Source organism: Natator depressus, chromosome 24 (assembly GCF_965152275.1).
Source record: "Natator depressus isolate rNatDep1 chromosome 24, rNatDep2.hap1, whole genome shotgun sequence".
Classification (NCBI taxonomy): domain Eukaryota; kingdom Metazoa; phylum Chordata; order Testudines; family Cheloniidae; genus Natator; species Natator depressus.
Genome location: NC_134257.1, coordinates 18,474,518 through 18,484,924, shown reverse-complemented (window position 1 = coordinate 18,484,924; position 10,407 = coordinate 18,474,518). Strand labels below are relative to the sequence as shown.

General features: G+C 63.9%; 2 protein-coding genes across 2 annotated transcripts in view; both read right to left on the bottom strand.

Annotated features, from left to right (window-relative positions):
- Positions 1-447: 447 nt before the first annotated feature.
- LOC141977125 (protein BTG3-like) lies at positions 448-10,292 on the bottom strand. Its single transcript, XM_074938448.1, has 7 exons — positions 10,214-10,292; positions 9,233-9,389; positions 8,869-9,073; positions 3,766-3,957; positions 2,609-2,746; positions 1,880-2,078; positions 448-1,436 (listed from the first exon to the last, which is right to left on the bottom strand). Exons 2-7 carry the CDS (start codon positions 9,348-9,350, stop codon positions 1,248-1,250), a joined length of 1,041 nt encoding a protein of 346 aa, XP_074794549.1. The 5' UTR covers positions 9,351-9,389; positions 10,214-10,292; the 3' UTR covers positions 448-1,247.
- Positions 9,724-10,407, bottom strand: part of LOC141977560 (hyaluronan synthase 1-like) — a 36,700-nt gene continuing 36,016 nt past the window's right edge. The window contains 2 exon segments of the mRNA XM_074939075.1: positions 9,724-9,851; positions 10,214-10,291. Coding sequence (XP_074795176.1) covers positions 9,724-9,851; positions 10,214-10,291 — 206 coding nt within the window.

The following is a 10,407-nucleotide window of genomic DNA, read 5'->3' as shown; positions in this document are numbered from 1 at the left end:
CAGAGCAGACCCTGAAATAAAACCCAGAAATCCCAGCCACCCCCCCCCCACTCTAACCACTAGACCCCACTCCCTTCCCAGAACTGGGGAGAAACCCCAGAAGAGCTGGCTCCCAGCCTTCCCCACCCCCCAGCCATAATATACCCAACAGCAGTAACAATGCGCCGCGACTGGCACACTCGGGGGCCGGGCCAGGCCCCGGGCCGCTAGCTGGTGCCGTAACACAAATAATCGCCCAGCCCCTCAGACCCCAGCCCCGCCCGTGGAAGGACGGCTCCACGCGACAGTTTCCTGCGTCACCACAGAGGTCTCTTTAATCGGCACTTGTGAATTTTTACAGAAAAAGGATTTGTTTTTGTATTTTTTTGCAAAAAAACCCCTCTATAAATAGATTTGGTGTTAAACACCCCCCCCCGCCCCGCCCCTCCCTGCTAAACAGCTCTCTCTGCTTCCATAAATTAGATCATCGGCTCCTATTTACAGCATATATATTAAAATCATTAGAACAATCCTTTCCCCTGCCCGGCAATGCAGCCTGGAAAAAGCCTTTATAAAGTGCCCCTGTGTTTGTTTGCACTGCAGCAACAATCTGAGGTAGGTGAGTGTTATCATCCCGGTTTTACAGACGGGGAAACTGAGGCACAGATTCGGTGGTTTTGTGTGTGTGTGTGTGTGCTTGGTTTTTTTGCCAGAAGCTGGTCAGAAGAGCTGACAATGGAACCCAGGAGTCCTGGCCCCGAGCCCCCTCTGCTCTAACCACTAGACCCCACTTCCCTTCCAGAGCTGGGAGAGAACCCAAGAGTCCTGGCTCTCAGCCCCCCCCGACCTGCTCTAAGCACTAGACCCCCACTATCCTCCCAGCACTGGGGATAGAACCCAGGCGTCCTGGCTTCCAGGCCCATCTTCCTCTCCATAGCAAGTTTGCCCATGTGCTTTGCCTGCAGACGGTCCCCTAGGACACCAAGTCTCAACTGGCTCAGCCCCACGGCCATGGGGCCTCACTCCCTGCACGAGAAGGGGGGCTGTTAACTCTTAAGATACCAGCTGGGTTGGGGGGAGGACATCCCCGACTTCCAGCCGTTTCCAGCCTGGCTTGTTGCGTGGCCACGAGGTGGCGCTGTTTGCATTGCTGTGGTGAGTTCCACCCAGTCTCAGCCTGAGAGCGTGGCGGAGATCACTGGGGGGTGAAGGCATGTGAGGGCAGGAGGGAGAGGGGCTGGGGGCTCTCCCCTCTCCCTGCCCCGCCCCTAAGCCTTGGCAGCCCGGTGGGTGAGGCGCCGCAGCCGGTCGGGGTTGGATCTCTTCGCCGGCGAGGGCTTTGCTCCGACGCTGACGTAGTAGAAGGTGAGGGGCTGGTAGGTGGGGATGTAGCTGACCAGGCGCTGGGTGGTGCAGGGGAGCCACACGGGGGCTGGGAGATAGAACAACTCGGCTGCCTGGGGGAGAGAAAAGAGACCTTAGCAGGAGTCCGAAATATCCAGAGACCCCTCGCCCAGCGCAGAGCTGTGGCTGCCTCTGGGGTGGGGCACGGGGGCTGGTTATGCAGGGACCCCTCGCCCGACACTGAGATGCAGCCACCTCTGGGGCATCTGCTGTGACCTGTCCCCAGGGCAGGGGCACGGCTCGGGGGAGGGGATATGGGGCCTTTTTCTAGGGGGCACCAGCTCTGCTCCAGCCCCCAGCGGGTGGACTGGCTGGCTTGTGGGGGGACAGACTCTAGGCCCCTCTGGCTCATCCCTTCAGCAGCCCTGTGTGTGTGTTGAGTTTGCTGGGTCTCAGCCCCGTTCTCAGCGGGGACAGGGACCCCCCCCTCCCCTCCATACACACCTCAGGCACCAAATGGGCCATGGGGAGCCAGCCCCCCCAATTCACACATCACCTGTTTGCTGGGCTCCCGCAGGGCGGGTCTGGTTGGGGCTGGTGCCGGGGCCGGGGGGGGCCGGGCTGATCCCTCGTCCTCCGAGGAGCTCTCTGACGGTGACTCCGAGTGATAGTCCGACGTCTCGGGCTCCGGGGTCCCTTTGCTGCCGCCCCCTTCCGAGGGGCTCACCGTGAAGTACGGGCTGTTCTCCCCGAGTCTGGGTTGGGGGGCAGGTGCACCCAGGGCCGGGGGGAGAGGATGCTTTAAAAATTGGGACCATGGCCCCATTAGCCCACAATGGGCCCCGTGCCGCCCCCCCCTCCGAGCCAGCCAGCCCCCACCCCGGGGCTGGATCAGAACTGGCGCCCCCTAGAGGGGAAAGGCCCCATTCTCCAACCCCCTTAGCCAGCCAGCCTCCCACCCTGGGGCTGGAGCAGAACCGGCGCCCCCTAGAGGGGAAAGGCCCCATTCTCCACCCCCCTTAGCCAGCCAGCCTCCCACCCTGGGGCTGGAGCAGAGCCTGCTTCCCCTAGAGGGGTATGGGGCAGGGTTTAGTGCCCGGTGGGAGCACTGCGAGCCCCACATGCATGAAGGGGGTCCCCGCGGAGCAGAGAACCCAGGAGTCCTGGCGCAGCTGGCCGTAGTAGGGCTTTTGTCCCCTGCCGGACGGAGGCAGCCGGGGCGCCGCGAGCTGGGGAGGGGACTGACCCCAAGCAGCAGAGGGCGGGGGTAGGGGGGGAAACTCACCTACAGCAGACCTCCCCCGGGTCGATCCAGAGCGAGAGCTCCCAAGGCAGTGCCAGCTCCGAGTACTCCAGCCCGCAGCCCGCGCAGGCCCGGAGCAGCGACTCGTCCACCCGCTGCCTCCGATTGATGCGGATACACCTGGGGTGGGAGAGGCCGGTCAGTGGGGGGGGGGTGTCAGAGCATCAGGGGCCCTACAGGACCCCCAGCCGGCTGCAGCCTCCCACCCCGCGCCCGGGGCAAAGTGTTACCGACCCGCCTGGCATAAGGCCCTGCAACGCAGCCCATGGACGGCACCACCAGCTGCCCCCATCCTGTGACATGCTCCTGTGACGAAGCGGGACTGTTCTTAATGTTTCCTCTGAATAATGTGGGGGTGCCTCAGTTTCCCCTATGCAGTTCTTAAGTCTCTAGGGGGTGGGATAAGGGTGTATGATCATTGCAGAGCCCTAGAGGGCAGGTGTGTGCAGGGGTCTGGACACAGAGAATGGCCGACACCCTGTTTCCTGGCAACTGATGGCCTGGGCCCTTCCCCACTGCAAGGTGAGAGCTAAAGGGTTGGAGAACAAAGGAATCAGGTGACCTCCTGGCCCGGGGAAAGGGGAAAGCCCAGAGGAGCGGGGGCTGGAGGGAGTTTCAGTTTGGGGCTGGCTTGGACATGGAGTGAAGGGTAGACGGGGTTCTCTGGCTCACTGCCCCCCAAAATGGACCCAGCTGAGGGGTCCTGTTCTCTGCACCTGCAAGCTCTGTGTTAGACCATGTTCCTGTCGTCTAATAAACCTTCAGTTTTACTGGCTGGCTGAGAGTCACGTCTGACTGCGGAGTTGGGGGGCAGGACCCTCTGGCCGCTCCAGGACCCCGCCTGAGCGGTCTCGCTGTGGGAAGCGCACGGAGGGGCAGAGGAGGCTGAATGCTCCGAGGTCAGACCCAGGAAGGTGGAAGCCGGGTGAGCTGTGTGTCCTGCAGACAGGCTGCTCCCAGAGAGGAGACTTCCCCAGAGTCCTGCCTGGCTTCGTGGGGAGCCGTTCCAGAGCATCGCCCGGGGACTCCATGACAGCTCCACCCACCGGCCACCTGCGGTGCACCTGGCTCTGCCAAACGGCTGTGTGAGCGGGCACCCCGATCCCCGCGCCACCCCCCTCCGCGCCCGGGCCCCGTACCTGTAGGCCTGTCCCTTGGCAGGGTTCTCGGGGTACCAGTGCCGGCAGTATCTCTCCTGCAGGACGGCGGCCAGGCGCTCCCCGAACTGCTCCACGAGCCCCTTGTCCAGCCGGCCGTGCCGGTTCGCCAGGCGCGACAGGAACCGGGCGCCCGTCTCCACCTCCTCTCTCATGGCGCGGGCAGGGCTCGTCCTGCGGGGGGACAGGACCCCGGTGAGCCGCTGGGGGAGGTCAGGTAATGGGGCTCAAGGGGGTTGAGGGGCTGGATCCCAGGGGAGCTCTGGGCAGCGAGGGGTTAAAGCTGCTCCAAGGGGCAGGGTGCCCCTTGGTACCTGAGCAGGGGGGAGGGGGTTTGTGGGGCTGACACAAGCCGGTGACATCACCACGAGTCAGGAAACCATGGCAGGATTGCAGCCCCGTTACATCAGCAACGGTCTGCTCAGCTGGGCTCAGACCCATGGCCAGCCTGCCATCCTGCCCCCCCATTGGAACCCCTCCATGGGCCCATCACCCTGGCATCCTACTCCCCATCAGATCCCCTCCATGGGCCCATCACCCTGGCATCCTACCCCCCATCAGATCCCCTCCATGGGCCCATCACTCCGGTATCACCTCTCCCCTCCCGGGGTGGACTTGACCCATTTCCTGGGACAGCTTGTCCCCGCTGGTGTCCCCACCCACACCAGCCCAGAGGTGTCGCAAGGGGGTTACAACACAGCCGCCTGCTCCGGAAATCCAGGGGCGAGAGGCGGGGGAGAGACACTCGCAGACAGACGCCTCCCCACACACCCGGCAGGCAGAGTTACAGGCAGAGAGGGCTGAGTCAGGGTAAGAGACACCCCCAGAGAAACAAACAGATACACACATGGGCAGTCCCCAACACACACACACAGGTGCACAAAGACACACACGCAGTGTCAAGGAAGGAGACACCCACAAAGAAACACAGAGACAAATACAGTCGGGCAGCCCTCAACACACACACAGGCAGAATGGGAAAGACACCCCCAGAGAAGCACACACACACACACACACACACACGACACAGACACACATGCAGTCAGGCAGCCCCCAACACAGAGACAGAAAGAGGGAAAGACACCCAAAGGCTCAGGGGTGGAGTCAGGCAACGAGACACCCCCGGCCAGGTACGGACGCGGGGCTGGTGGCCTCCAGCCTCCCCTGGCCCGGGCTAACCCAGCGGCGCCGACCCAGGGCCAGCCATAGTTCTGCTCAACACCACCTGCGCGGCCGCCTTGAGCACCGTCTTGGTTATCGGGACGCCCTTCGGCCGATTGTCTAGAGACGAGGCCAGAGACACAGTCGGGGAAGCCAACCCTGCGTGTGTGCGTGGGGGGCTCTGACCAGGCCAGAGGTGTGAATTAGCTGGAGTTAACTGGCACTCATTTATCTCCCGGGGAGAGGGAAAATGTAGGGCAGTTACAAGGACACACTCACACACTGTTTCTCTCTCACACCAGCGGGCGTAGAGCTATGCCAACACACAATCACAGATACAGGCTCATCAATACACACCGCCACCCAGAGACACACCCTCACAAAGATACAGGCACTCAGAGATGCAGATGCACAACCGCAGATACACACACACGTATCACCAAAGTACAGCCAGACAGATGCACAATTGCACCCAGACAGCCCCCCCCCCAACACAACCACAAAGATGCAGTCAGGCAGATACAGTCACACTCAGGGACACACAGTCACAAAGATACAGCCATACAAATAAACAGTCACACCCAGACACACACTCACACAACCACAAGGATACAGCCATACAGATACACATTTGCACGTAGAGACACACACAACCACAAAGATACACAATCACACACAGAGACACACACAGCCACAAGGATACAGCCACACAGCTACACAGCCGCATGGTCCCACAGAGGTACCCAGAGCCACCCCCCAATAATCTCCTCCCCCCCCGCAACACACACACACACACTGCTCCTGCGCTCAGTTGTGGGACTTTCAAGAAAACTTCCCAGGGAGGGGAATCCTGGACACAGCCCTGGGGAACCCCCCCCTTTATGTTCCCCCCCAAATCCCAGACACTCCCCTACAGGTCCCAGGGATCCCCCAGGGGTGGGGTGGGGGGGACTCCCAGGCTGGGCTCCACTGTGGATGACCATGGTGGGGGAGGGGTTGTCACTGTCTGTCCCCCAAACAACAGCTGGGAGGAGAAGGGGGGGCCACATTCCTACAGCTTCCCCCATGGCTCACCCCCCCCCCCTTTGATCTCGATCCCCCTCACACATGGGCCGGCTCAATGTCGGTGTCACCAGGGGAGGGGGGAGATACTGGCCCCGATCCCTGAGTCCTATGGGTCACATACCCCAATCCCATCACACACACCCCCCAAACTCCTCCCCCCCCCTCACATCACAGCCTCTTTCCTCACACCGCTGTTTGGAAATATTTCCTGGCGTCCGGGAAATCCCATTATTTCCGCCTCCACCCCCTTCTCTCCTCCCCCCCCCCGCACCCTATAACTCCTTCCTCCACCACCCCATAACCAGTCCCCGCACCCCTTCCTCTCCCCCTCCCCCCACAACCTCTCCTCCTCCCCTGCACCCCAAAACCCATCCCCCCACCTCCTCTGCTCCCCGGCACCCCCAAGCTCCCTTCCCCATAGCTTCCCCCTCCCCATACGTGGGGGGGGGGGGGCGGGGGGCTGGGTTCCGCCACCCGATGAGGAAGTTGCAGACGCCGGAGCGGGGGAGACACAAAGGGAAGGAGAAAATGAAAGAAAAAGCTGCCGGGTGGGGGAAACTGGGGGGACCCCCCATGTCTCAGCTCCCCCCCGGGGGGGGGAGGCGTTGCTGGGCTTCCGGCCCCAGACCCCAACAGCGGAGCCCCCGGCCGGAGCGAAGAGGCAGATCAGACCCCCCCCACAGCTGAGCCCGCCCCCCCCAAACTCTGCGGGGCCCTCGCGTGGGGCTCCCCGCAACCCAGTGACGCCCCGCAACAGACAAGGGCTCTGTCCCCGTCCCCCCCGGGATCCCCCTTCTCCAGCCCCCCCGCGCCGCGGGCCCGGACGCACCGTGCGCTCTCGCCGCCTGGTCCACGCGGTTCTGTTTGCCCCGGGCCTGGCTCGGCCGGGAGGGGGAGGGGGATTCCCCGCCTCGCCGCGCGTCACTGACCATATTAGGAGATCCTGAGCCCGTGGGAACTTCCAGGCTGTGGGGACCGCCCGGCCCTCGCCCCTCCCCGCCCGCACACCCCCAGCGCGGGCCCTGGGGGGCGGCAGCGAGTCCAGAGGGGCGGGGGAGCAGGGGGGCAGGGGGACCGAGAGGCTCCCCAAACTTCCCTCTACCCCTCCCCCCGACTGACCCCGCCCCCGTTCAGGGGGGATCCCCATTCACCCCAGGGTCCTGCCCCAGCACCCGCTACTTGCATGTGTCCACAGAATCACAGAAATGTCCAGCCGCCCTGACCATAAGGGGAGACCCCCCCCACCCTACCCCCAGCAGCACAGCGCCCCCCAGGGGCATCGGGCTAGGCCTGACCGCCAGGGGAGACCCCCCCAACCCTGACCCCAGCAGCACAGCGCCCTCCAGGGGCATCGGGCCAGCCCTGACCGCCGGGGAGACCCCCCCACCCTGACCCCAGGAGCACAGCGCCCCCCACTGCCACCCTGGGGCATCGGGCCAGACCTGACCGCCAGGGGAGACCCCCCCACACCCCACCCCCAGGAGCACAGCACCCCCCACTGCCACCCTGGGGCATCGGGCCAGACCTGACTGCCAGGAAAAACCCCTTTTGTGGCCCAGACACAGACTCCCAGCTCAGACTGGAATTTGGGTTTATTCTGATCAGAGAATTGACAGTACAAATCCCAGGGTGCCGAGCAGAGGAGAGTCCAGGGCCCAGGCCGGGGGCATCAGGGCCGGCCCATGGCCCAGCGACAGATGCCCCTGTGGGGAGAGAGAGAGAGAAGATGGGGGGCATGGAAGGAGTGCAAAGGAGAGCAGAGGAGGAGGAGAGGAAAAGAGGGAGTGAGAGAAAAGGGGGGGGGAGAGGAGGGAGAAAAGCCCGAGCGCACAGAGGAGAGAGCGAGAAGGAAGCCATAGCAGAGGGAGGACAAGCCAGAGGAGGAAGGCCGCCCCCAGCCCCCATCACACTGCCGTCTCCGCGTTGCTCCCGGTGCGTGGATGGAGGGGGGCTGGACCGAGCTGGGACCCAGAAGGGCAGTGTGGGGCTTGGGCCTGGGCAGGGTTTCCCCCAGGGTGTGGCGTTCAGGGCCACAAAGGGCTTGGTCGGAAAGCAGGGAGCTGGGGAACTCCCTGCAACTGGATACCAGGCTGGGTGGGAGGGTCCATGGGTCAGGTCTGGTGGGGGCAGAGTCCCAGGCTGGATGGGCCTGTTGGTCAGGCCCGGCAGTGGTGGGGGAGGATCCCAGGCTGGAGGGGCCCATGGCACTGATCCGGAGGGTTCACGGCAAGCTCACCCCAGCAGCAGAGTGCCGAGCAGAGGAGAGTCCAGGGCCCAGGCCGGGGGGTTCAGGGCCGGCCCATGGCCCAGCGACAGATGCCCCTGTGGGGGGGGGAGAGAGAGAGAAGATGGGGGGCATGGAGGGAGTGCAAAGGAGAGCAGAGGAGGAGGAGAGGAAAAGAGGGAGTGAGAGAAAAGGGGGGGGAAAAGGAGGGAGAAAAGCCCGAGCGCACAGAGGAGAGAGTCAGAAGGAAGCCATAGCAGAGGGAGGACAAGCCAGAGGAGGAAGGCCGCCCCCAGCCCCCATCACACTGCCGTCTCCGCATGTTGCTCCCGGTGCGTGGATGGAGGGGGGCTGGACCGAGCTGGGACCCAGAAGGGCAGTGTGGGGCTTGGGCCTGGGCAGGGTTTCCCCCCAGGGTGTGGCGTTCAGGGCCACAAAGGGCTTGGTCGGAAAGCGGGGAGCTGGGGAACTCCCTGCAACTGGATACCAGGCTGGGTGGGCGGGTCCATGGGTCAGGTCTGGTGGGGGCAGAGTCCCAGGCTGGATGGGCCCGTTGGTCAGGCCCGTTGGTCAGGGGAGGTTCCTAGGCCGGAGGGGCCCATGGCACTGATCCGGAGGGTTCACGGCAAGCTCACCCCAGCAGCAGGGTGCCCAGCAGGGCGCTCAGCGCCAGCCCCACGATCAGCAGCACCACGTTCCTCTTGTGCAGCGAGTCGGGCTCGGCCAGCAGCTCTGAGAGCCCGGGGGGCCGGCCCTCGGCCCCGTGCCCCACTGGGGACTGCAGGATGGTTTGGAACATGTCCTGCAGCTCCGTCTCTGCCTCCTGGCTGCTGGCAGTCACTGCGGGGAGACAGAACCCAGGAGTCCTGGCTCCCAGCCCCACCCCTCCACGGCTCCAACCACGAGACCTCACTCCCCTCCCAGAGCTGGGGCTAGAACCCAGGAGTCCTGGCTCCCAGCCCCTCTGCTCTAACCACTTGACCCCACTCCCCTCCTTACCATTGAGGTAGAAGTATTTCCGGGCTAGCACATCATCCTGCTCGGCTAGCTGGCAGGCGTAGGTGCCGCGGTGCGAGCCCCACGTGGGACGGAGGACAAGGGAGGAGCCGGCGCCCATATGCAGGTCCCGGAAGAGGGAGAGATCCTGGGTCCGGAGCTGGGGGTGCAGAGGAGAGCGAGTTGAGGGGGTGACGGGGGGAGGAAGGGCAGGCGTCAGGGGAATCGAACTCAGGACCGGGGGCAGAGCGAGGGGGCTGGGCTGACTCGAAGGCTGCCACTAGGGCGTGTAGGAGGCAAGGGGCATGGAGTCAGGGCAGCAGACAGACAGAAACTCTCCCCCCGCAGTAAAATTACTTCCTTTCACCACTCCCATCCACCAAGGTGCCCCCCGCCCCGTCTTCCTGCTACCCGAACAGACAACCACAACACGAGACAGACCCTCCCCACCCGCCACACTCACGTCCCTGGCAAACTTCCAGCTATGCCGCACGTCAGGGGGGGTCTGGAATGGGACCCTGCATGTCAGAGCTGTCCTCTCCCCCTCGTTCTTCCAGACGTCCTCCACTGGCAGGGCAAAGAGCGGGGGTGATTCCGGGTGGGGCTGGCAATGCGGCCAACTCTGGGGTGGGGCACGGGGGCTGGTTATAGAGGGACCCCGCCCTGCAGGGAATCCCTCACCCAGCACTGAGATGCGGCCACCTCTGGGGCGGGGCACAGGGGCTGGTTATAGAGGGACCCCGCCCTGCAGGGAATCCCTTGCCCAGCACTGAGATACAGCCACCTCTGGGGTGGAGTGGGGGGCTGGTTATCCAGGGAATCCTGTGTTCAGCTGAAAGCACAAGGGGGTTTTCTGGAGGTTGAAGAGAATCCCCTGGGTTCGGTTTGGCCAGGACTCCTGGGTTCATCATCTGGAAATGGCAGGGAATCCCGCAGCACAGCGCCCCCTAGTGCTGTGTGGGGACTTGGGGGTGTAGCATGTACCTGGACAGTCCAGGGGGAGCTGACAGTCCACTAGGCTGCACGAGGTGCATTTGTAGACCTGGGCGTCTTTCTGGTACCCTGCGGAGAACAGCAAAGTGGTGGGGAGCCTAGGGCTGGGCTAGCAGGGGGCTGCGGGTCTGGAGTGAGGGGCACCGGCGGAGCTGGGGGGAGGGGGGAGCCCAGGGCTGGGTTGG

Coding starts and splice junctions, on each gene's coding strand:
- LOC141977125 (XM_074938448.1), bottom strand. CDS start 9,350: ATGGGCGCCGGCTCCTCCCTTGTCCTCCGTCCCACGTGGGGCTCGCAC. Junction 2,747..3,765: donor GCCAAGGGACAGGCCTACAG/GTACGGGGCCCG, acceptor CTCCCACCCCAG/GTGTATCCGCATCAATCGGA. Junction 2,079..2,608: donor CCGGGGGAGGTCTGCTGTAG/GTGAGTTTCCCC, acceptor CCCCCAACCCAG/ACTCGGGGAGAACAGCCCGT.